The sequence below is a fragment of the Pinus tabuliformis genome, chromosome Q, assembly GCF_031772625.1.
Source record: "Pinus tabuliformis cultivar Carrire ecotype Pingquan chromosome Q, CPIR1, whole genome shotgun sequence".
NCBI lineage: Eukaryota > Viridiplantae > Streptophyta > Pinopsida > Pinales > Pinaceae > Pinus > Pinus tabuliformis.
This window is the reverse complement of record NC_142296.1, coordinates 259,163,986-259,189,910: the sequence shown is the minus strand read 5'-3', so window position 1 is coordinate 259,189,910 and position 25,925 is coordinate 259,163,986. Positions and strand designations below refer to the sequence as shown.

Below are 25,925 nucleotides of genomic sequence, written 5' to 3'. Positions count from 1 at the left end.
ACAAGTTTGCATACTTTATGTTCATGTCCTTTCACAACAAATCCTTCAGGTTGGGACATAAAAACATTTTCTTTTAGATCTCCATTCAAGAAAGCAGTTTTTACATCCATTTGATGGACTTTCCAACCATGCTGAGCTGCTAGGGCAAAGAGTGTCCGGATGGTAGCCCATTTTGCTGTGGGGGCAAAAGTTTCCTCATAATCGACCCCTTCCTTCTGTGCAAAAGCTTTTGCCGCAAGCCTGGCTTTGTGCTTGTTAAGTGAGCCATCAGCTTTATACTTGTTCTTGTAGACCCACTTGCAGCGAATTGGTTTAGTTCCCAATGGAGGATCAATCAGTTTCCAAGTGCCATTCTTTATCAAGGCATCATACTCCTTTTGCTTTGCTTCTCTCCATTCATCATGAGAAGCAGCTTCTTTGAAGGAAGTTGGTTCAAAATCTGTAGACAAATTGAATTCACAATCATAAGAAACATCTATATCAACGGGTGAATCAGAGTCATCTACATTACCTCCATTTTTCCGGTTTGAATTTCTAGTTCATGTCTTTCCAACCTCATCAGGATGAACACTTTCAAGTGTCTTTGTTAGCCACTTTGGGGGACCTTTCTCAGATGGTCCAGGCTGCTCCGTTGATTGAGTTGGGACTGAATCAAGATTGAGTCTCCCAATTCTGTCAATCACATCACTCAAAGTATTATCCGTTGTTGGAGTTTCATGTAGGGGAGAGAGTTCTTTAGAAGAAGATTCCACAGGTTGATCTAGTATAGGAATCCCCCCTTCAAGATGTGGAATCTGATTATCAAATTCTTGAAATGATTTTGTATTTGTGAATCTATCCAAGCGATCAAGTTGCCTTTCAACAACATTTTCAGTTTTGGATGATTCAAGAAAGATTACATCTCTAGATACAATAGACTTTTTGTTGACTTCATCATACAGACGGTATGCTTTGGAGGTATTTGAATACCCCAGGAAGATACACTTACGACTTCTTGCACCAAGTTTGTTTCTATGTACCTTTGGTATCAAGGCATAACAGGTGGAACTAAAAACCCTAAGATGCTTTACCGAAGGAATGTGCCCATACCACATTTCATAAGGAGTCTTGTTTCTGATAGCATTAGATGGACATCTATTCTTTATATATACATCACATAGAGCTGCATCAGCCCAAAACATCATTTTTACATTTTTGAAGAACAACATGGAGCGTACCATATTTAAGATTGTCTTATTTATTCTTTCAGTTACTCTGTTCTGTTGGGGATTATAAGGCACAGTTGTTTGATGTTTGATCCCATGTTGGTGGAGATAGTTTTCAAATTCATTTGAAGTGTATTCTTTTCCATTATCAGTGCGAATAGAGCCAATATGAGTTTTTGCATCATTTTCAATCCATGTATGAAAATTCTTGAATGTTTGAAAAGCATAATATTTGTTCTTCAATAAATAAACCCAACACATTCTGGTGTAGTCATCAATAAATGTCATCATATATTTATTTCCATTTGCAGAAGAGACATGCATTGGACCACATAAATCTAAATGAATGGGTTAAAGTTTTCTATGTGCTCTGGAGTGTGAATCATGAAAGGACTGTTTGCTATGCTTTCCTAGAATGCAAGCATCACATTGCTTAAGTTTTCTAGGAATTGTAGGCAAACCAGTAACACCATTTTTCTTCAACAAGCAGAGGCTATCATAGTTCAAGTGTCCAAATCTAGCATGCCATAATAAACTTGATGGAAATGTACCTTCTTCATAATGAGAATTGTATGAGAAATGTTGTGCATGAGCAGAGGTACCCTGCAGCTTGAGAAGCCTTTCTTCTTCCATCCCCATCATGACAAGTGAGTGGTCAGATGCTTTTCTCACCTCAAGCTTGCCATCAAACATATGAATGGAGTGACCTTGCTGGCGGATGTGGACCAAGGACAACAAGTTTCTCCTCAGCTGTGGGATATATAGAACATGATGCAGAAGAAAGTCTGGAAGACCAGACAATTTAAGCCTGATTGTGCCAAGCCCTGATAGCTTGAGTTTTGATTGGTCTGCAAAGTATACTGCTCCATCAACATTGTCAGTAAATTCTTCAAAAAAATATTTTTTATGAGTCATGTGGCAAGTTGCTCCTGAATCAAGCAACCAATCATTTTTCGAAGAAGCAAGTGAAGCATTAAATAAGTTTTCATTTACTCCAATATTACATTGTGCCACAACATAATGAGCGGATTCATGTGCTTTACCTTTGTCTGTGTCATTAGTTTTACCTTTGGGTTGGTTTCTTTGTTGCTCAATTTTTTCCCAAGGTAACTTGCATGTGGAGGCATCATGTGATCCATTTCTATTGCAGTGTATGCAATGCAAATCTGACTTTTCTCCTTGAGAGTGTCTGCCCCCCCACCTCTGAAATATCTTCCTCTTCCTCTTCGACTACCTCTTCCTCTGGAAGAATCTTGGTCAAGATTCTTTTCTTTATGAGCAAGGCATGCAACCTCTTCAGAAAATTCAGGGGTTCTCTTCTTCCCAAAGGCTTTCTCTCTTTCAACAAATTTTTTCACAAGGGAGTCAAAGGTAATATCTTTGAGATTTCCATCTGCTTTCAATGACTCAAAATAATTGGAGTAAGTAGGATAAAGTGCCTTGAGAAAAGCTATCAGAGGAATATCCAATTGAACCTTAGTGACTTTGATATCATGCATTATAGATTATTTTACTTCAGATGCAAGAGCAAGAGGATCATTATTTTGTAATTCAAGGGTGAAGAGTTTAATCATGAGTTGACCAACTTCAAGTGCAGAGTGTGAGTCGTAGAGTTCTTTCAGCTTTTGTAAGGTTTCGAATGCATTTGAAAATGGTGAAATGTGTTGACTCACCTCTTCACTTACTGATGCTGCAATCAATGGATAGGCTTTGCTTTTCTTATTTTTCCAAATGGCGAGCTCCTTGTCTGAGGTAGGCTGGACTGGCTCTTCGTCTCCTTCTCCAACACATACTCCTTTCCATAGCTTATTAAAAATGAGAGTGTGTTGGATTTTCTGCGACCATTCAGGATAATTCTCCTTTCCATTGAGAACTACTCCCACAATAGATATAATTGAATGCATTGTAAAATCTGTGTACAGTGGAGAAAAATATTGCTGCTGTAAAATTTTACTCGTAAAATGATTGTTATACCAACAACGTTCAACTTAACAACATTCAATGTTCACCCGAATACTAGAGTCTGACTATAGCTGTAGTGCTTTTGTTGCTCTGTATGGCAGAGATGAACGATGAACATGAGCGGAGGAGATGAATGGAGGAGATGAACGGAGGAGGGCCGTCGATGGTAAGCGATCAACGGTTATCGCAAGCAAAAAAAGTCGGGGCGATAACTACGACTAAAGGCAGAGTATGGGTTACAAGCGGGATTTCGGGCGGACAAAAAATGGTATGTGGTATTGAAAGGGGAGCGCCCGATTCCACTAAGCGGTTGACACGTAGCGACTAGGGGAGAGAGAAAAACCGCTCGTATTGGGCGGGTAACTTTCGTGCAACTAATGCACCCGAAATCGCTATAAACTGTCGGATTCGGAGGTGATGATCAACAGTGGAGATTAAAGGGCACTTTTCGGGCGGGTAACCGCCGTGCAAGTGGTTCCCCCCGGAATCAATATCAGCCGTAGGGTCTGGAGGTTGAGATCAACGGTGGAGAACGAGTTAGATAAAGTGAAACCTCGGGAATTGTGTTTGAGCGGGTTTAATGAAGGGTATGATTGCATCGCAAACATGCAGCGGTATTAATCAGGGCAAGAGATTTGCGATATGCGATTAAAAAGCGGACCCAACAATATATATATATATATATATATATATATATATATATATATATATATATATGGGTTTATAATACTTGAGATCCGGCTCAAGGGAATACGAAAAAGGATATATGTGAATATGAAAAAGGATATATGGTTCTTCAATGCGAAAGGGTATATATACCATACTCAGAGCAGGAGGAAATCCAAGTCATTACAGTGCCTTCGGCTTCAATGGCTAGCTCCAATGCAATGCACTTCAACGAATGTATTAAACGATAAATGAGATTTCGTAGGGATTTGACAGAAATGTCAGCCTACAAAAGATGCAAAACAAAGGCAAAACAGAATAGGAGTTACAAATTAAAAGGAAGCCAAAAAATGGCACCTACTCTGATACCATGTCAGACCAGGAGGTAACTCCTCAAATCAAAACTCATATTATTCATTCAGGTTGTTCATTATTATATACAAGAGGGAGTGACTGTTCGGTTCATCTCCCGATGACTCTCTATCTTCTCTATTATTTATTTACATTAATTACAGCTGTACACCCAATCCCTCTGATTAGGTGTCAACAAGGTCCAATTGCACTGTGGAAACCCTAGCCTCCTAGACGATCCCTTAGACACTCTGTGAGAGCGTCTGAGACTTCCCAGACGCTCCCTTGACCATACTGTGCAAGCGTCTAGGGATGAAAAACCTTAGTTACGAGCGAGCATTCAAGACTCAAAAACCCTAGGCACGTGCGAGCTTGACCCTATAGTTTCATACCCTTTGCACGAGCTTTCCTCCGTCAGACCTATGCGAACCAAACAATAGAAGAGAGAAGAGAGTGCTTGATGATTGTGTCCAAATGAGCTTGAGGTCTCTTTTATATATAGGTTTCCATGATGTTGAGAAATCTAGTGTTGATTTGGGGTAGCATCGGATGTGCTTTAGCCATGAAAATTGGTGGAGAGGCTAAAGCACATGAGATATTCAATACCCAGAAACGGTTTGGGTAGAATCTAACCAGTTTGGGAAATATTAAAATAATTAATATTTTTAATGGAGTCCCTAAGTCTAAACTTAGGGAAAATAAAATATTAATGTGAATTAATATAAAACTGAGTTAGAATGGTCCAAAAGTCATGCATCATGCCAGATCTAATCTTAGCCGTTGATTAGGGACTTAATCGCGGCTGTTGAATTGTCAACGAGAAAAGTATAAGAGGAGGCTTGAGGGTCACTTGGAGAACACACCGAGTTGATCAAACTTTAGATTTTCTAGGGCAGGGTTTGCTTAGGAAGTCGAAAGAGTGATCAGAGTTGCAGCCGAGTGGCAGTGAATATAGAAGTAGAGAGGCAGAGATAGTACCAGGAGGATCAACGCAGAAGCCGAGAGAGAGGGACGCAAAGCTAGCCAGAGGTTAACGCAGAGCCAACCAGGGCTAACGCAGAGGCAGCTAGGAGCTGTGCAGTTCCTTAGAGAGCCAACGTGGGTGACGGAGAGGCTCTAAGGGTTGACGCAGTGCCTCCAGAGGCTGACGCAGGGCAAGCCAGGGTGATACTGGGCCAGAAAGGGCTGACGCAGTCCCTAAAGGCTGACGCTGGGGTTTTCGTGGGGTAGATAGGAGCTGGGAGCTGTTGGAGTGTTTATCTGGGTTTTGAGTTGGAATATTTGCTTCCGAGTAGAGAGGTACTACTGCCGAGGCCTGAGATTATTCACTGTTAGATGAGGTGGTTTTGGCACCCAAATTGTATTCAGAAACTGCATAATAAGAAAACCCTCAGATAGCTGCACCGTTTTTCCCGCATTGGGTTTTTTGGGGACATTGGTCCAAAAACAACGGTGTCACTTGTGTGCTTGTTTTGTTTCCTTCAGTTGATGATCTATAATGTGTTGAGCATGTCCTTGTATTTATTTTCAATATTTACATGGTAGATAACTTGTTAATTAATTAGAACAAGTAGGCAGAAATAAATCAAAAAGTACATGAAGGGTTTCTAACGGGTTAAACTAAGAAATTCCAACATGGTATTAGAGTGTGGTTGCAGATCACAGGAGAACCGAGGACATCAGCGGAGCAGAGCGGCAACAACAAAAAACAGCTGTCCTGAGTGACCAACGTTGTTCCTAGCAGAGAAGAAGCAAGGAAGGGGTGACGAAGTGCCTGCGTCATCAAGTTTGAGCCAGGAAGAGGATCAACGCAGTGGCAGAGGGGAGAAGACTCGACCTATGCAATGCCCGGTCATCTTTCTCAGTCAGGAAGGATTGATGCCCGTGGCCAGGAGGTATGGATTTTGCTGGTGCTAGGATTGTGCAGAGCCTAGAAGCTCTAACCTTCAGTTTGCTAGGGCTTAGGAGGCTGTGGGTAAGTTGCAGAGTGACGCTAGTGGGTACTGTAGTCAGAATAGTACTTAACAGGGCAAAACCAAGGAGGAGGGAGTTGCTACTGAGGATTTCTAGCCAAGAAATCCGGATCAGTGGTGCAGCTGCACTAACGATCGGAGTGGGGGCATCTCGACATTGGCAGAAGGGTTTCTAGGAGGGAAATCAAGGCTCAGATGGAGTCACACCGAGAACTTGCGGAAGGGAAGTAGAGGAGAAGTGAGATGGCAGTGAATGGGGTAAGAGACCAGGACAGACTGGACGGAGCCTCAAACTTCGTAGTCTGGAAGGCCAGAATCTTGTCCGTTCTGGACAGGAATCGTGTTAAGCACTTCGCCTTGAAGATGATATCGATCCCAGTTGACCCTGTTGAGAACGACAAGTACGAGGAGGCAATGGCGACGGCCAAGAGCATCATCCTTGACGGGGTCAAGGACCATGTAGTACCACATATTGCCGGAAAGGACACGACAAATGAGATGTGGAAGGCCCTAAAGAAATTGTACCAGTACACTTCTGTGCAGAGAAGGATGCTACTTGAAAATCAGTTGCAGTCATACCAGATGTAGAAGGGAGAACAGATCGACACCTTCCTTGGTCGATTGAAGGAGATCCAGGATCAACTGACTTCCATAGGGGCCATGCTGGATCAAGAATTGATGGTGAGAACAACCTTGAACACAGTCTCAGAAGACTGGGAGGTGTTTGTTTAGAGCATACTAGGCAGGGCGACCCTTACAGATTGGGAGGAAATGTGGTCGGCTCTTCGCCAAGAAGAGATCAGAAGGCTAAGCAAGGCGCTAAGCAGCGGCGAGGGGATCAGAATCAAGGAGGAAGAGGAGGATGCTGCCCTAGCATCTGAGGGAAAGTAGGAGAAACAGAAGAAGAAGGACCTCTCCAAGGTCAAATTCTTCCATTGTGGGGAACTAGGTCATTATGCGACCCAGTGTCCAAGGAAGAAGAGCAAGGGAGAGGCTTCCGAGACCAAGGTTGCGCTAGCAAGGGCGGAGAGGGAAGTGGAGACAGATGATGACTGTGCCATGAGTGCTCACACGCCACTTGAGCGGAAGTGGGGAGACATCGAGCTGTAGTCAGATGGACTGCAAGCAATGAGGGGCAGGATCCTTGAGGTACCCAACCTCTTGAATTATACCTTGCTACGGGAGCCCCGAAGAGGAGTAGTAGGACTGGGAGATGTCGGTAGAGACGGATGCAGATGGAGCGACAGAGGAAGATATAGTGCAGGAGTCCCAGGACAGCGTGAGGCAACAGTGCGAGATGCATAGAGTTGTTGCAACAGTGCAGAGGTCAGAGAGGGAGCACTTGTCAGCGACAGAGGGAGCTTCAACATCGGGAGTGTTTCAAGCCTGACGAAGATGTCAAAGTTGGGAGATCAGTTACTTACTTCTCAGTAATTGAGTTGCAGTGCAAGAGTTAGTAGTGGCAGTGCTATGGGTAGCACGATGCAGCATGATGAGAGGGGTTGCCGTATGCATGCAGTAGTGGCAGTCGCAGGGCCATGGGTAGCAGTACATAATGCAACAGTGCAGAGGATGTTGGGTAGCAGGCCTAGCATCAACACAGGGACCAATGTCGGATGATCAGGGTGATGCTTAGTGAGGAGTATTACTAGAGCACAGTCCTCGCTAAGAGGGAGTGTTGATTTGGGGTAGCATCGGATGTGCTCTAGCCACGAAAATTGGTGGAGAGGCTAAAGCACATGAGATCTCCAATGCCCAGAAATTGTTTGGGCAGAATCTAACCAGTTTGGGAAATATTAAAATAATTAATATTTTTAATGGAGTCCCTAAGTCTAAACTTAGGGAAAATAAAATATTAATGTGAATTAATATAAAACCGAGTTAGAATGGTCCAAAAGTCATGGATCAAGCCAGATCTAATCTTAGCCGTTGATTAGGGACTTAATTTCGGCCGTTGAATTGTCAACGAGAAAAGTATAAGAGGAGGCTTGAGGCTCACTTGGAGAACACACCGAGTTTATCAAGATTTCGATTTTCTGGCGTAGGGTTCGCTGAGGAAGTCGAAAGAGTGATAAGAGTTGCAACTAATGTGCAGTGAATATAGAAGCAGAGAGGTAGAGATAGTACCAGGAGGATTAGCGCAGAAGCCGGGAGAGAGGGACGCAGAGCTAGTGAGAGGTTCACGCAGAGGCAGCCAGGAGCTGCGCAGTGCCTCAGAGAGCCAGCGTGGGTGATGTAGAGGCTCTAAGGGCTGAGGCAGTGCCTGCAGAGGTTGACGCAGGGCAATCTAGGGTGATGCTGGGCCAGAAAGGGTTGATGCAGTCCCTAGAGGCTGACACTGGGTTTTTCGTGGGGCAGATTGGAGCTGGGAGCTGTAGGAGTGTTTATCTGGGGTTTCAGCCGGAATATCTGCTTCTGAGTAGAGAGGTACTACTGCCGAGATTATTCTTTGTTGGGTGAGCCGGTTTTGGCACCCAGATTGTATTCAAAAACTGCATAATAATAAAACCCTCAGATAGCTGCACCGGTTTTCTCGCATTGGGTTTTTCCAGGGACATTGGTCCAAAAACAACGGTGTCACTTGTGTGCTTGTTTTGTTTCCTTCAGTTGATGATCTGTAATGTGTTGAGCATGTACTTGTATTTATTTTCAGTATTTACATGGTAAATAACTTTTGATTAATCAGAACAAGTAGGCAGAAATAAATCAGAAAGTACATGAAGGGTTTCTAACGGGGTTTAGAAATTCCAACATCTAGGGCATCCATAGTTAACAATTTCTCTTCTTGATAATTGCTTGTGATGCACTTTTACTTCTTAATCTTATAGTCTTTTCTTCATTAGCTTATTAATGTGTTCTTTCATCAAGACAATTACCAATATGCATAAAAGACAAGTGACACAGTATGTAGGCTTCTTTAGCCAGGGCCAAAACCTCTCACCTCTTGAGAGGAAAACCCGATCAAAATTATTCTTCTAGATCTTCAATTGATAAGTACCAAGACCTTGACACAGACCCTTGACTCTAGTATCCTCTCAAGAACCTTGTCACCAACCTTGATGCTCTGCCTCTTCCTTCCTTCGCCTTTCTTCTTGATCTAGAACTGCTCCTTTTCGGCTCCTTCTAGAGAAACTCAGTCTCTATCCTTTTCCACTGCACCTTCACAACTTCCCTAGAGAATCTCGGTCTCTAGGTCTTCTATAGAGAAACTTGGTCTCTACTTTGATTACCCAGAAGAGTCTTTCCTTTGTTGCCCCAGAAGATTCCTTCCTTCGCTATCCCAAAAGATCCCTTTCTTCGCTATCCCATAAGAATCTTTGCTGCCCTAACTTCGCAGTGCCCAGAAGATACTTCGCTGCCCTAGAAGAAAGTTACTTTCACTGGCCCAGAAGAAACCCTAACATCGAATTACCCAGACAAATCCTTTCTCTCCCTTCTTCGCACTTCTATTCTCTTCCTTCTTCGTACTACTGTCGTTCAGCCTTTCTTCGCACTTCTTCAATTCAAGTTGCTTATCTGAATTGTGTGTCTACAAATGAGGCCAAGTTAGGCTATTTATACACGTCTTCACTGGGTCTTTAGGCCGACTTAATAGTTGGAGATTAGGCTGACTTGTTCTGCCATATTCCTTCATCGTTGTAAGCCGACTTGAAGAGTTTAGGTGACAAGTTCTTGGAGGATGCTTTTACATACACAAGATGACCACCTTTTACAAAGTGTAACATGACTTCATTATATGACAATGATTCACATTTAATGACTAGATGACAAATAAATCCTCAAGACTCTCAATGGGAGTCTTGACTCAAAAACAAAATCCTTGCTCATGATACCCATGAAGCAAGTCAATAAAATAATTTCATTTTTCTTATTTACATCTCATTACGTAAAATCATATTTACATGTCATTATGAAGACCGAACCTAGTTACACTTTTCAACACTCCCTCTTAACTAGGGAGGTATTCATAATGGTACCTGGACTTTCTCAATCTGAGGAATCTCTCATAGGAAGAATTCAGATTTGCAACTCATTTGTATAGCATCATATCAACGAGCATTGTTATATAGCAAGGCCTTGACTAACAACTCCATCTCTCCACAAGATATTGAGCCTAATGCTGGCGAGATCAATGATTTATAGACACACTGATCATTGTCTCTCTTGGAACATATCCCACCTGGGTTCACTCAGGATATGCTCCATGAGAACTGTTCTTATCTTGGACTCCCCAGTCCTTAGAGAATATCGGTTTTCCACGACTTCTCTTCCATGGGATGCCCTATGTCATCCCCAAAGAATATCGGATGCCAAATGATTACAGAATCCTCCATTATGTCTTCCCAGGTGAAGATCAAAACAACATGTCTATCTCTCCTTTTCAAACCAGGAGGACATATTCCAATAAAGGAATGTACTCATTCCTTATCACAAAGGAATGTACCTAAGCTCCCTGCTTAGGAATTTCCAAGTTTCTTCCAAGTAAGAATCTTCTTTTCAGGTCCCTCTCAACTAGGGACCTACCACAACTCCTCATGTGGAGATTCTGAAACAACTAGTTGCTCGAAGAGCTCCTTTCTTTGATGCCATGAATTTCTTCTTCGTTAAGGAGTCTTCTTCTTTCGAGGACTTTTTCATAGGGCATAGATCATCCATCACTTTCGTCCATGAGTTAGTCATGTCCTCAACTCATTAGAAAGTGATCCATTAGATTTTCCATCTTGCTTTGCTTCATGTCATTCTGCTTTCATGCCATATTTTTCAGGAGGACATTACATCCTTCTATATGGTCTTCTTGGAAGTCATCCACAGATTTCCCTTTGGCAGTCCTACATAAGCCCATCCAGTTATTAGTTCAAAAATAATCAGTGAACACTTCAGCTCAAAATTACCTTTGCGATGATCTTTCACCATGATATCTTCCTGTAAGTATCAGCATCCTGTGTGCAGATTGACACATCTCCCATAGATATCCATTGTCAAGAGTCTCTATCTTTTTCCGACTTCCATAAGAGTCTTCACATCTTTCCGGGAAATCTTCTAGTCAAATCTTCTTGGACTTCGCATGTTGAATGCCTTCTTCCTTCGTTGCATATTATTCCAATCTCTTCCTTTCTTTTGTCACACATTTTATTCCCAGGAGCTTCCAATCATAGTTCCTTGATTGTAGTCAGCTTCGTCATGATTCATATGAGAATATATATTATGTTGATTTCATCTAGTGTGACCTGTGCTTTTGTTGCAATCTTTTGGAGGTGGAGATCCTTTCTTTTCTTGATCATATTTCCCAGGATGGAAATAGTGATCCATATTATCTGTAACCATATGACATGACTTTCATAATAATCTATGTAAGCATACATACCTCATCTTTCTTTCGGTCATCTAGACTTCCTCTAGCAACTTCATTCAAAAGGACTTTATCATGCTTTCTTGTTATGTCATTATACCACCATTCCTTGAATCTCACGAGTTGGAATTCCTGATGGAAACATTTGCTTCCTTTCTACATCGGTGAATCCTTTGATGAGAATTCTATCAAAGAACCTCGAGGATGTTTCACATCCTCACCCGGCAGATGTTTTCTTCTATGATGATCCCAGTGGATGATGACCTCTGCTTCTATACGTATTAATGAGGTTTCCTAAGAGCTTCCTATTCTTTGGAATCCGTAGGATTTGTACCAAACATACTTTTTGCTTCCTATGTCACGGGCTCTTACTTCATATGCTTCTATCACGATGCTCTTTCTATTATGATGCATCCTATCTTATTTACATTGCTTCCTGTCTATAACTTAAAAGTGAAAGGAACCTTCTAATGAAGAAGATCATCTCAGTCATCTTTTTGCTTCTTCCTTTTTATGCTTCTTAGTCTCAGGTTCTTTTACTTCCTTAGTAGAATAGTCTTCTTCCTTGTCCCTCTTGCGATTAGGACAATCTTTTTTGTAGTGCCCAAAATTATGACAACCATAGCATCTTTCTTTAGCCATGTTCTTCCTTTTCTTCTTTGGATTACTAAACTTTCCAAATTTTCCCTTTCGTCTTGTCACTATTTGTTCCCTTCTATCTGATCTTTCGTCACTTTCATTCTTCATCCTGTCTTCCTCTGCTTTGTAGAGAGACCATAATCTGATGAATGGGATAGCTTCCTCTTCCCTAGTAGCAATGAGGTTACCTTGTTCATCAGTTAATGCATTTAGAATAGCAGAGATTATTTCATTATCAGATACCATCTCTCCTAGATCCTTCAATTGACCTTTTATTTGAGATGCTTTAGAGAGACATGACGATATCCCTTCATCCTTTGATACTTTCAATTTATGAAGATTAGATCTAAGTGATAAGATCTTTTCTATTGTGCTTCTAGAGAAAAGTTCTCCTAGCTTATCGTATATTTCTTTAGATGTCTTCAGCTTGGCTACATAAGAAATGAGTGGATCTTTGATAGACTCCTTAAGAATCTTTTGAGCCTTGAGATCCCTTTCCATGTATTCAGATAATGCTTGTTCTTCGGATGGCTTGGAGACCTTCCCATGGACACGGTCAATGACTTCATTTACTTCAAAGACAATGTCTATCCTTCTTTTCCATACAAGGAAGTTTGATATCCCAACCAGCTTTTTTTTTTCCTTGAAACATGAAGTCATTTGTACTAGATTGTATTATAATAAAAGGTACTTACTTGTGAAGATCAAATCTTCAACATGATGATGAACTTGCTGCTTCTTATTTCAAATCCTTAGGTGAAGGAGGACTTCCTTCTATGAGATCTTTGCTTTAATAGAGAGAGGATTGTCTTTCGATCTAATCTTCCTTAGATTTGAAGAGCTTCCACTTCCTTGGTGATGTATGATTTCTGGAGTGCTTCTAGGGTTTCAGTCTTTCTTCCTGCTTCTTTCTTGAAGTATATTTCTTTGATCTAGGGTTTCTTCGATGTAGATCTTGATCCTTTTGCTTTGATAACCTTCAACTTTCTTTGATACCTTTCTTTGAAGTTCGATTCACTTGTGTCTACTTGCTTTTGACTGCCCCTTCTAGTCTTCAACACCTAAGCTCTGATACCATGTTGCGAAATCTAGGGCATTCAGAGTTAACAATTTCTCTTCTTAATAATTGCTTGTGATGCACTTTTACTTCTTAATCTTATAGGCTTTTCGTCGTTAGCTTATTAATGTGTTCTTTCATCAAGACAATTACCAATATGCATAAAAGACAAGTGACACAGTATGTAGGCTTCTTCAGCCAAGGCCAAAACCTCTCACCTCTTGAGGGGAAAACCTGATCAAAATTCTTCTTCTCAATTGATAAGTATCAAGACCTTGACACAAACCCTTGACTCTAGTATCCTCTCAAGAACCTTGTCACCAACCTAGATGCTCTGCGTCTTCCTTCCTTCGCCTTTCTTCTTGATCTAGAATTGCTCCTTTCCGGCTCCTTCTAGAGAATCTCGGTCTCTTTGTTTTACCACTGCACCTTCACAACTTCCTTAGAGAATCACGATCTCTAGTTCTTCTATAGAGAAACTCGGTCTCTACGTTGATTACCCAGAAGATGCTTTCCTTTGCTGCCCTAGAAGGTTTCTTCCTTCGCTATCCCAGAAGATTCCTTCCTTCTCTATCCAAGAAGAATCTTTGCTGCCCTAACTTCGCACTGGCCAGAAGATACTTCGCTGCCCCAGAAGAAAGTTACTTTCACTGGCCCAGAATAAACCCTAACTTCACATTATCTAGATGAATCCTTTCTCTCCCTTCTTCACACTTCTATTCTCTTTTTTCTTTGTACCACTGCCTTTCACCCTTTCTTCACACTTTTTCAAGTCGAGTTGCTTGTCCGAATTGTGTGTCTACAAATGAGGTCGAGTTAGGCTATTTATACACGTCTTCACTGGGTCTTTAGGCCGACTTGTTCTAGCATATTCCTTCATCATTATAGGTCGACTTGAAGAGGTTAGGTGACAAGTTCTTGGAAGATAATTTTACATAGAGAAGATGACCTTTTACAAAGTGTAACATGACTTGATTACATGGCAATGGCTCGTACATTTTATGACTAGATGACAAATAAATCATAAAGACTATCAATGGGAGTCTTGACTCAAAAACAAAATCCTTGCTTATGAAACCCATGAAGCAAGTCAATAAAATAATTTCATGTTTTTTTTATTTACATCTCATTACATAAAATCATATTTACATGTCATTATGAAGACCGAACCTAGTTACACTTTTCAACACATGAGGGTCCACTTGATGTTGAGGCTGACCTGTCCAATTGTACATGTGCTTGGGGCCGACCTAATCCAATATACATGAGTAAATAAATAAATTTAAAATACCAACTTCTGCTTGTCCAAATAAGGTGATCTTTACATCGATTTTGGTCCTCTCGAAAAGAGGAATCTATTGCAATTATTATCTTCATCATATGAGCTGTCTAAAGTGGAATTTGACTGCAGTTGCATAATTTTAACAGCGACAACAAAGGAACAGTTGTTGGAACTTGAGCACTACTATTGGATGGTGGGGGTGGCATGGCTGTTGTTGCTTCATCATTAGTTTTCAAAAGTTCTGCTTCCAATTCTTCAAGACATATAGTTCCATCCTCCAAATTATCGTCCTCTGGGTTGTTGTCCCAAGTTTTATATGATGTATCCTCATAAGCCCAATCACAATAATGACTCAACAACATCAAGTTGTAGTGCACATAAACCAAGCTTTCTGCCCGATTTTCATTGATTCAGTTTCTTCTCACATTATGGATGAAGCTGTAGGTGCTCCAACACCTCTTTGCAGAAGAAGTATTTACAACTTGTGAGAGCACTTTTTTTTGCCAATTTTGGCAAAAGTCCCATGCCTCCATATACTTCCCATCATGTGAGAGCATCAAATTTGTCTCTATCTTCCATTGCATGCTAAGAACCAAACGAACTAGTGCAACTGAAGTATCTGCCTAATTCAAGATGCAGATTAGCACACTCCTCCTTGTCAGGGACCAACTTGTCTAATGCTTCTATATATCCTTTAAATATCTCTGGATTTGTATGCGGTTTAATCCTAACCGTGCAAGTTTGCCCAACGCGAAGACATGTAGTGGAACATTAAGTTTATTCCATTGTGCACACACACAATTGTGAATCATTGTATACAAGTTAGGATCATTTTCCTGAACAATATCTTTTATTTGCTCCAACATGCTATGCATCTACTCATACACCTCCCCAATCACTTGTTTATCTGTATCTACAAAGGGAATCATGCTATAAATGGGCTTGGTGAATTGCAAAACTTCCCTCACATGTGCCCAAAACAGAGCATCAAGAGCAGTCTCCTCCACCTGTTCAAAACCTTGCTTGTCAATTGCGGTTGGAGCGTTGTCCTTTAATACCTGCCAGTGTTGACTTGATATCATGCTAGCCAATGACTCTCTTACCTTCAAAAGGCGCTTGAAGGTGATGTAATAGCTAGCAAATCTAGTCTTCACAATTTTCAACGACTCCAATCTTGAGTAATTGCGGAAAAGCCCATGGGCATTGCTATGATTTGTAATAAATTTTATCATTTTTTTGCCTCTCTTGTACAAATCATTCTTAATAATATCATGCATCAAAAGGTTCATTGTGTGAACCAAACACCCAGACCAAAATATGTTGGGGTATCTATCCTCAATAATTACTCTCGCTGCCTTACAATTAGAAGCATTATCAGTGATGACTTGGATGACATTGTATGGCCCAATACATTCAATTGTTTCAAGTAATGGTTCTGCAATGTTGATGGCGGTCTTGAACTTTTCTGAGTAATCATATGTTGAAAGGAAGATTGCACCATTAATAGACACAACAAGAACACTTATCAATGGCTTGCCTTTTACATTTGTCCATCCATTAGATACAATGGACACCCCATGCTCATTCGAAGAAGTTGTCATTTTACTCAAAGAATGTGTTATTTTTTCTTTTTCATGATCAAGTCCCACGGTTCTAGCCTTGTCATGCCAATAAGGTGAGCGAAGAATATTGAATGGTATCCCACATGCATAGAGAAAATGGTAGATTTTTGAATTCACATCATTCCTACACCCTTCGTTAAGGAAATCTAATATGGTTCTGTGCCTTAAAGAGATGTTTGTTCTTGTGCCTCCATATCCACTGCCATGGGAGGACGCTGCTGGAGTTCTTTGTGCATTTGATTGTGGGCTATGTTCAAAGACACCCTTTGATCTTTTAGATCTGTATTGGTCTTCCTCCTCTTCCCTTATGTATTTGGCTCTTTGTGTTGTTGACACACTACACAAGCTCTGTTTCCTATTTGTTTATCTCCATTCCATGGCCTTTTCCCACATAGATGCCTTCTGGCAGGGGTGTATGAACTTGTGTAAGTGTTTTTGCAATGGAGGCATGTAAATTTAGTGGTTCCATCCCCTTTCCCTCCTTCAGGCCTAGAAACATATTTCCACAATGGGGTTTGGTCTGGTTTGGTTTTTGTGCCCTCATCTCCACTCTCCTCTTCCTCCTCACCAAGGTACTCCTCCTCTCTAGGGTTTTCATCAAATCCACTAAAACCCACTTCTTCATCCTCTTCATCATGATCAACCCTCCTTCTTCTACTCTCCAACACCATAATAACAAAAAAAGGAACCAACAACAAGAGAATGCCAAGCCATATAGCCATGATGTTTGAAGTTTTGAGCCTGCAATAAAATGGAGGAATGGGAATGGGAAAGAGAGAAGAGAACATTTTCATTTAGCAATGAACATATAAAAAACACAAATGCTAGATTAGAGTGTAGATCCTACCTCTTTGGTCTTCAATCCCAAGCTCCAATCTCCCTTGCAAGCTCCTCAAGCTCCCTCCTCAACTCAAGCTCCAAGCCTCCAAGTCCAAAAGCCCTCCTCTCTTGCTCTCACTTTGCAAATGGTGAATACTAGGAAGGGAGGAGGGCTTATCCTTTTTTCCCCTCCCCTCCTCTCTCTCCCTGTTCGCTTCCCATCCGGCGCACGACGTTTTTGTTGGCGGGAGCGAAAATTTTAAGGAGGGAGCGGTCGGGAGTGATCACTACCCGACCGTTCCCTCTTCAAAATTTTCGCTCCCGGAGCAGAAGGGAGCGACCACTCCCTTAAAAATAGGGAGCACAATTTTTTTCAGGGAGTGCGTTCCCGAGGTCACTCCCTATCTGCTCTTGAGCGGAGCGTGCTCCGGGAGCAGATTTGAGGGGGGGGCGCTCCCTCACAACCTTGGTCTAAACAAGAGGCATTCGACACTATTCTCACTTTTAAAGAGAAAGCGTTAGATGTGGTGATAAAGTATACCTTTCTGAATGCATTATTCTCTCGGCTATTCTTCTTGGTCCCAAATGTAGAAGCAAAGTTGAGTAAGGGGTATGCAACACTTATAACCTCGGAAAGACAACACTTCCAATTTCAATTTCAGCATATTTAGACCAAGATTCACCTCTTCTGTAACTTGGTTGAACGTTCTCTCCTTTATTGTTTTGAGATTTGGAGCCCATATTTGAGGAAAATAGATCGGAATCATATTAATAGGATCCTTATAACTATGCTTTGGAAACATATGCATACTAAGAAAACCATTGCACACTCCATCATATTGGTCGAATTTCGTGCACATCCCTTTCTCATTTCAATGATTTTTCATGTTGTAACCTTGTTACAAAGGTTTGACATTGATAACTCCCACTCAAGTTGTTCTAGACTACCCCTTACTTTCTCTTCAATTCTCTATGTAGTCTATAAGTAATTGCCTTGAAAAAATCGGTATGCTAGATCCTCTTTTCTCCTTCAATAGATTAATTTAGAGACTGAAAAGTTTACTTCTGAGTTCTTCTTCAATGCCTCTTTCCTGAGGCCTTACAAAGAGAGAGATCAATAATGTATTAGAACAGATACTTGTAAATCCTTCTTGAAAGAGACATGGTCAAAACCAAAGAGCCTCCATCTCTAAAGCTTCATCATTACTTCCAGTCCTATATATCTTAAGAATGGTCTCATCTATACTCTTGGTTACATTTAATTGCAACTACCTTGTTTCTTGAGAGTCCCTCTAGCTGTCCCTCTAGCTCAAGTTCATGTTTGTCCTTGCCAGTTACACACACAAACTAACCATTGTTTTTCAAGGGAGTATTGTATTTACAAATTTTGATTGTTTTAATCTGAGATGACAGAGCATTTAATTTTCATGCCCTATCTATTATGATATTTGAGGCTCTTGTTATTGTCTATTCAAAGACTCATGACTCCTTGAGGACTTTTGTACTGTACAACGATCAAAGAAGTCTACCATTGTTCCTTCATAAGATGCTTCACTTCTGATAGACTATTCTTAGTGATAGGTCTTCACGCATTGCTTGTTTGAAACTCATTGCCTCATACATTCAATCTCTAAATGGTTTTGGTTGTAAGAGCCCTCTCTTATTGCCAAAGGTCTTTCACAAGGTCAGTGAGTTAGTGTAGACTCCATACTAGCTAGTTGGAAGAAAATGGGAATCTCTTCACCAACTTCTTAGCCTTGGATGTTAAGAGAGTTGTAGGATGACAACATTCCCGATTAGGTATTCTCTCTAAATCTCTTTCATCTTGTTCTTGTGGCTTCTTATTGCTTGGTTTATTCTCTTTATAGCCTTTTTTCATCGTATTTTATTGCTCTTCTTGCTTTTTCCTAGAGTTTTGGTGGTGGTGCTGATATGCTGTATTTGCCTCTTACTCCACTGCTTTTAGAGATGCTTTAGCACTCCCGAGTCCCAGTGCATGCTTTAATCTTATATTTGTGCTTTTTACAATCCCATTAACTGAGTTTGGTGAATAGTGGATAGTAATATGAAAATTAAATCAATGCATGGACTTGCAATAGCCATCTTAAACTTAATTCTTTTCCCTTTTTTGTTCCCTAACCTTTATTCTCGATTTGTTTATATTATGGAATATACTGTAAAGGATCTTACGTAGAGAATTATTTTCTTGTTGAATATTTTTATACATTTTTGGACTTTGAGTACATAGGCAAGAGATTTGTTGTTGCTATGTGGATAATTTGTTCTAAGGTGAATTTGGTTCTTTAATTCAGGCTTTGCATCATTGTCCGCTCATCTTTGGAGATGTGACCTTTGAAAGCTTCATGCATGCATATGCTTTAGGTAGGAGTTTTGAACTGATTAATTGTTTGGTTTGTTGGCAATCATATTTTCTATTCTTTGATGAGGATCTTCAAAAATATTTGTTTGTGGCTGAAATAATGATGTCATTTTTTGTTGGGCTTGCTTTACTATGGTACTTATCTAGATAGATCGATTTCAAGAAGAAGAGAATCGTTTTGTCGCATATAGGTAACATGTTGTAAATGGTTTTCTCTAAAATACTTCATCCTTAATTGTAGTTCTTTGAATTTCGACAAATGCCATTTTAGTAGTTATAACACTTTTGTCATCTATTGGAAGAATCTACTTTCCAGGGGTTTTAGATGTGATTTTTATTTTTTCTACATGTCTTCTTGATTTGAAATAATGCTTTACTTCCTCGTGGAATTTTCAGTTTGTATAACACCCTTAATGATACTCCAACATCTGCTACATATTAATGTGCAATTGCAATTAAAATTCCATGTACCATGTAGAAAATTGGGAAGGAAACTTTATATGTAGGGTTTACTAACTATGGTAGGTGTTGTTTTTATACACGTGTGAGGGAAACTGATGTTTCACAGAGCTATTTTTGACAATAATAAGCAAATGACTCTCTTTATGGGTTGGGGAAGACACTCCTTGTGCCTCAAAAACGTAAAACTGATAATTGTTCAATGGATTTTAGACTAGGCCTCCTACATGGGCAAGAGGTGCTGTCATACCTATCATAGTTCCAGACTCCTCTCTCAAGGGAATCTAAACCCTTACTGAAAATGATGGTTATAGCTGAAATCTTGGTTGTTAACTCTACTTTAAATGCGTTTCTCTCCCAAATGAAAAGAAGAAACATCTTTGATTCAAATTCCTTTACATGGATCTCCTTATAGTTCATATATGGTAAACAGATGCCATTTCGCTGTCCCCAAAATGGTTCCTTTCCAACGAGGAGGGCTGACAAAGAGAATGACACACTCAACAACCATCCATCCTCAAAAAAGTTGAGCAACTCTACACTTCTAGAAAACATGCTTAATACTCTATGCTTTGCGACCAACCACATAATCCCAGCTAAGGAACTTGAGCAATGGAGTTTGCCTTTGGCCATTGAGCGGTAGTTGATCACTAACCATCCAAGCACTCTTGTCTTAAGGGACAATTGAGATTTACAAATATCTTGACACCTCCTAGGTTTCAACATTCTATATGGCTCATTGTTTATTTAACTAGGCTACAATGGGGGGCTTTGGTATGATATTTTAAAACAGCTAGCCTTGTCAACCATAGGGAGGCTATCCCAATTTAGTTCATGGGTATCGAAATTCATGTTGAAGAGATTGAACCTTGGAATAAGCTTGGAAAGATGTAGAAAGCCCTCCTTGTTAGTGTTTAATAGGCTTTATGCATGGTTGAATCCTCAACAATGTTGAGATAATGCAACCTTCATATACCTTGTGTTTAAGGGATGATGTGGGAATATTTAATCTAAACCCAACTTGAATGGTTTGTTGGAAATTTGGGATTGTCTCATTTGACAATGCATAATATGCACATTATATATATACACAATGCATTGTGCTCTTCGGGATCCTTTATTGAATATGTGCTTCATTGTTTAAGGGTGTTTCTAAACACCACCATTCTATTCAGTTAGTATGGGTTTATTCTTCAAATCCTTAACATGGCATCATAGTGTTGGTTCTTGAGGAAAACCAAGATCTTGTGACTTTTAGATGGGTATGTTGTGATTATGATTATCAAGCTTTCTAATAGGTCGAAGTTGAAGTGCTTCATCTCTTTGTTCAGCCTCTCCTTGATATTTTATTATATGCCTAATAATCACATTGTGGCATGTACTTGCCTTCAAACAATTAACATACCTTTGAGTGTATGTCTCTTGAACAGGGTTTCGGGGGAGCGCCCCCCCTCACATCCCCACTCCGAATTTGCGCTCCGGTCGGGAGCTATTCGGGAGCGTGCTCCCGGCAAAAACAATCCTTCCTGGTTTTTTGGGAGCGTTTAGGGAAGCGGTCGGGAGCGTTTGCTCCTTGACCGCTCCCGTACGCTTTGGGAGCGCTTTTTAATAGGAGTTAGCGGTCGGGGAGCAATCGCCCCCCCTCTTAAAAAACACTCCCGTCCGCTGACGTCGAAAAAAAGGCCGCGTGGCCGAGAGGGAGGGCAACGACCGATGATGGAGAGGAGAGAGGAAAGGGAGTGAAAGGGGAGGGGGAAAAAGATAAATAAACCCTCTCCCCTCCCATTATTCACTTCATCCATTGAGAGCAAGAGGAGCAAGAGAGAGTTTGGAGCTTGGAGGAGCTTGAGGAGCTTGCAAGGGGAGATTGGAGCTTGGGATTGAAGGCTAAAGAGGTAGGATCTACACTCTAATCTAGCATTTTTTTTTTAATGTTCATTGCTAAATAGATAAATTTTTGTTTTTCTCTATTTCCCATTCCCATTTTTTTGCAGACTCAAATTCAAAGTTCAAACATCATGGTTATATGGCTTGGCATTTTCTTCTTCTTGGTTCCTTTTTTGGTTCTTATGGTGTTGGAGAGTAGAAGAGGAGGGTTGATCATGATGAAGTAGAGGATGAAGAAGTGGGTTATAGTGGATTTGAAAACCCCAGAGAGGAATACCTTGGTAAGGAGGAAGAGAGTGAACATGGCCCAAAATACTAAACAAGACCAAACCCCATTGTGGAAATATGTTTCTAGACTTGAAGGAGGGAAAGAGGGTGGAACCACTAAATTTGAATGCCCCCATTGCAACAAAACTTACATAGGTTCATACACCCATGCCAGAAGGCACCTCTATGGGAAAAGTCCATGGGATGAAGATAAACCAATAGGATTCAAAACTTGTGCAAGTGTGTTAGCAACAGATAGAGCCAAATACATGAAGGAAGAGGAGGAAGCCCAATACAAACCTAAAAAATCAAAGGGTTTCTTTGAACATAGCTCACAATCACATCAATATGCACAAAGAACTTCTTTAGCATCCTCCCATTGCAGTGGATATGGAGGCACAGGACTAAACATCTCTTTATAGCGTAGAACCATATCAGATTTCCTTGATGAAGGGTGTAGGAATGACGTAGATTCAACTGGTTGCAGTAGGATTCCTGAGATTGTTAGATCTTGGAGCTAGATTCATGTTCAAGTGGCGACTCCACTTCTTTCATTTCTTACAAGAATTTCTGCTAGAAGCTCGCTTCTTGTGGATCTATTGATTTTCTTGAGCAAGGATCTCTCTCTGTAGCATCTATTTGGCCCCTCCTTTTCCCTTTAAGCAAGTCATCACGAACTTGTTTGCTCCTTTGGATTTTACTAACTTTTAGGGAGCTCCACACAATTTCTCACCTTCAGTCGGCAAGGCCATCAATGAGGTGCCCCCTTTTAGAGGTAACAAAGCTATTACTACCGAGACTCACATTCAGAATGTCAATCTTTGCATAAGCAAGTGTCGCCCATATACCGACTATGAAGATGTGAAGATGCAACTTTTCATTCTCACCTTAGCTAATGATGCTTTGGATTGGTTTACTGAGCTTCCTGATAACACTTTTGATTCATTACGATCAATCATTGATGCCTTTGAAAATAAATATGGAGACAAGAGAAAGGTCAAAGTGAAAGCTGAAGTAAAGGAGACTAAAGAAGCTGAAAATGCTCTTATCAAGGAATTAACTCAAACGGTCAAGGATATGCAATTGAATCAAGTGCATGTAATCAAGAATATGGAAGTCAACCAGGCTCAACTCATTAAGAACATGGAACTTAACCAAGTTAGATTAATAGAAGATCACGTTAGGAAAATGGGTTCTATGTAGAACAGGTTGTTGGCTATAGAAGAAAAACATGTTGAGGAAATAAAGATCATGGAAGTTAATCACTCTAGTCAGATAGCTACCATGATAGCTACCTTAGCTCAAGATGAGCTTCCCCTTGCTGCCTCTGCATCAGCCTATGTAGATCTACGTCAGCTTGCTGGGACCAACATCTCTCGCACTCTGCTGATAAGCTGCTGCTTTGGAATCTCGATCTTCTGGCCTCCTGGCTCACTCTCTGGCAACTGCCTTTGAATCTTGGCTTCTCCTCAACAAATACATATCTACCTCTGAAGCTTTGTGCTGTCTCTCTGCACTGCATCAGCCTCTCTGTGAAGTACACTCTCTCTGCTATGCACTCATCGGACTGGAAAAACTTCCTTCTGACCTTACTATCCCTGCCGCTCTCTCACTACTTCGAAACTACTGAATCACCTCTGACAATAAACAACTGTTGCTTTTTAGTTCGATTTCCCAGCAATATCAAATTCCTTGCTCCTCAAGCGTGTTCTCCAACCCCCATCAAATTTCTTCTTATAATCTCTCGTTGAGGCTTCAACGACCAAGATTAAAACATAATTGATGGCTAAGATTAACTAGAAATCGATCCATGTCTTCTTCTAGAAGATTCTTACCATGAGTTAATTAATACCCTTTAATTAATCAATTTTCCTAAGTTTAGACTTAGGGACCATTAAAAAAAGATTAATTATATTAATTAAGTCGTCTTTAGGTGGAATTTCCATAAACGATTTATGGGTTTTGGAGAATACATGTATTCTTGCCTCTCCACAATTTCGTGGCTAGAACACATTCGATGCTACAAAAATCAGCACATGGTACATCCATCACATGGCAGGTGGTATATGAAATAGTGATGGAATGGAGTGGGACATCAGGGGAAGGCTCCAAGGCACATGCTATAATTTAAGGGTAGCTATAATAAGGGAAGCCCACGCCTGGGCATATGAATGTAGGAGGGAGCAATCATGGTATGAGTTACCTCGGTCTTTGGTTTTCCACCCTTCTTCATATGCCTGTTCAGAGGCTAGATGTCATAGGGTCTGTGCAAGCACCGCATAGTGGGTCCAAAAGGACGAGTTTTTTGAAGGAAAGTTGTGCCTAGGTTGCTTGTGGAAGAAAGGTAATTCCCCTACATAATTTTGGCCAGATTTTCTTGCTGTTTGGATTGCCAATTGGGCATCCATAGATTGTTCTTAGAATTCACTGCTGCATAATAATAAAACCCTCATCTACTGCACCAGTTTTCCCAAGTTGGGTTTTTCTGAGGACAATTGTCCAAAAATAACTGTAAAATTTATGTGCGCTAGATTTTCTCAGTTTCCAGTGCTATTTTTCTTTCGCAGTTTATTTGTGAAAATCACAGTGTGAATTATTTGATATTTGTCGTAGCAAAAAACAAATAAATTAACAATTAGGAAAATAATTTCCAGTTGCTGTGATAGATTAAAATTTTAACCTGGTATCAGAGAGTGAGTGATCAACCAGGAAGCTTAGAAGCGGAGGACAAATTTTTGCTGCTCAGAGGGAGCAACAGACTGAAATTCCTAGAGGCTGTGCAGTTCATTGGCAGGCATGTTGATTTTTGGGTAGCATCGGATGTGCTCTAGCTCCGAAATTTTGTGCAGGGCTAGAACACATGAGATCTCCAAGACCTAGAAATCGTTTGGTGAAATTCCACCCGGATTGTGCTCTAGCTCCGAAATTTTGTGCAGGGCTAGAACACATGAGATCTCCAAGACCCAGAAATCGTTTGGTGAAATTCCACCCAGATTGTATTTTATTAAAATAATTAATATTTTTAATGGGATCCTAAGTCTAAACTTAGGAAAATTAAAATATTAATGGGTATTAATAAAAATATGGGTGAGAAACTTCTAAGAGACGAGGATCAAGTCTAATTTAATTTTAACCGTTGATAAGAGACTTAATCTCGGTCGTTGATTTCTCAACATGAAAAGTATAAATAGAGGCTTGGGGTCAGTTGGAGAAGACACACAGAGAGATTGAGGAAATCAATTTTCTGAGGTGAGAAGTTCTCAGGAGGGAAATCGATTGGGGAGATCTTGCAACTGAGGGGCAATGATAGTTCGGGAATATAGACAGAGAGGAGGAGACAAACGTGTGGAGGTAGCGCAGTAGCCTTAGTCACCGGATTCGCCGTATTTAATCCATAAAATTCGAAGTTCGCCGTATTTCAAGCTCATTCGAATTTGTTCATTCCAGTTCGCCGTATTTCATGGCGTATTCGAATTTCATGGCGTATTCGAATTTTTGTCGATTAAATTCGCCATTAAAATCGTTGAAATTCGTTTAGATGCGTTAAAATTCGTTTTTCCTACATAACTTGCTGATTTTTCGAGCAAAAATGCGGACCAGAACGGTTGCTGTTATACTTCTGGTCTTGTTTCTGGTCGACGGATTTCCATCGACCGAAGCGCGGTTTATCCACTCATATAAAGCTGCAATGGCAAATTACCGTAGTCTCGACGACTCGAACCCTAAGAGAAACGGCTGCGTTTCTACTGGCAAAGAAGCTCTTGGCGTTAACAACATGGTAGGAGCTAATCGTGGAAGCGGTCGTCGAATTGGTAAGAAGGCAAAAGGCCCTTATTACGAGCATAATACGGAAAAGAAGAAAGAGAGAGATATGGTTTTTCGTCCAATGGGTCATAGTCCAGGAATAGGGCACGACAACCCTCCTGACCGTTGATTATTCTGTTTCATAGGGATCAGCAAGGGTAAATAATCCATGGTTATCTACGAACTTGCATTCCTCAAAGGT

General features: G+C 40.7%; 1 protein-coding gene across 3 annotated transcripts in view; it reads left to right on the top strand.

Moving 5' to 3' along the window:
* Positions 1 to 25,925, top strand: part of LOC149219166 (ribulose-1,5 bisphosphate carboxylase/oxygenase large subunit N-methyltransferase, chloroplastic-like) — a 318,086-nt gene that overhangs the window by 169,632 nt on the left and 122,529 nt on the right. For all 3 annotated transcript variants that reach the window (XM_089384288.1, XM_089384287.1, XM_089384289.1), the window contains exon 7: positions 19,239 to 19,308. In XM_089384288.1, the coding sequence (XP_089240414.1) occupies positions 19,239 to 19,308 (70 nt within the window). The remainder of the gene's footprint in view (positions 1 to 19,238; positions 19,309 to 25,925) is intronic.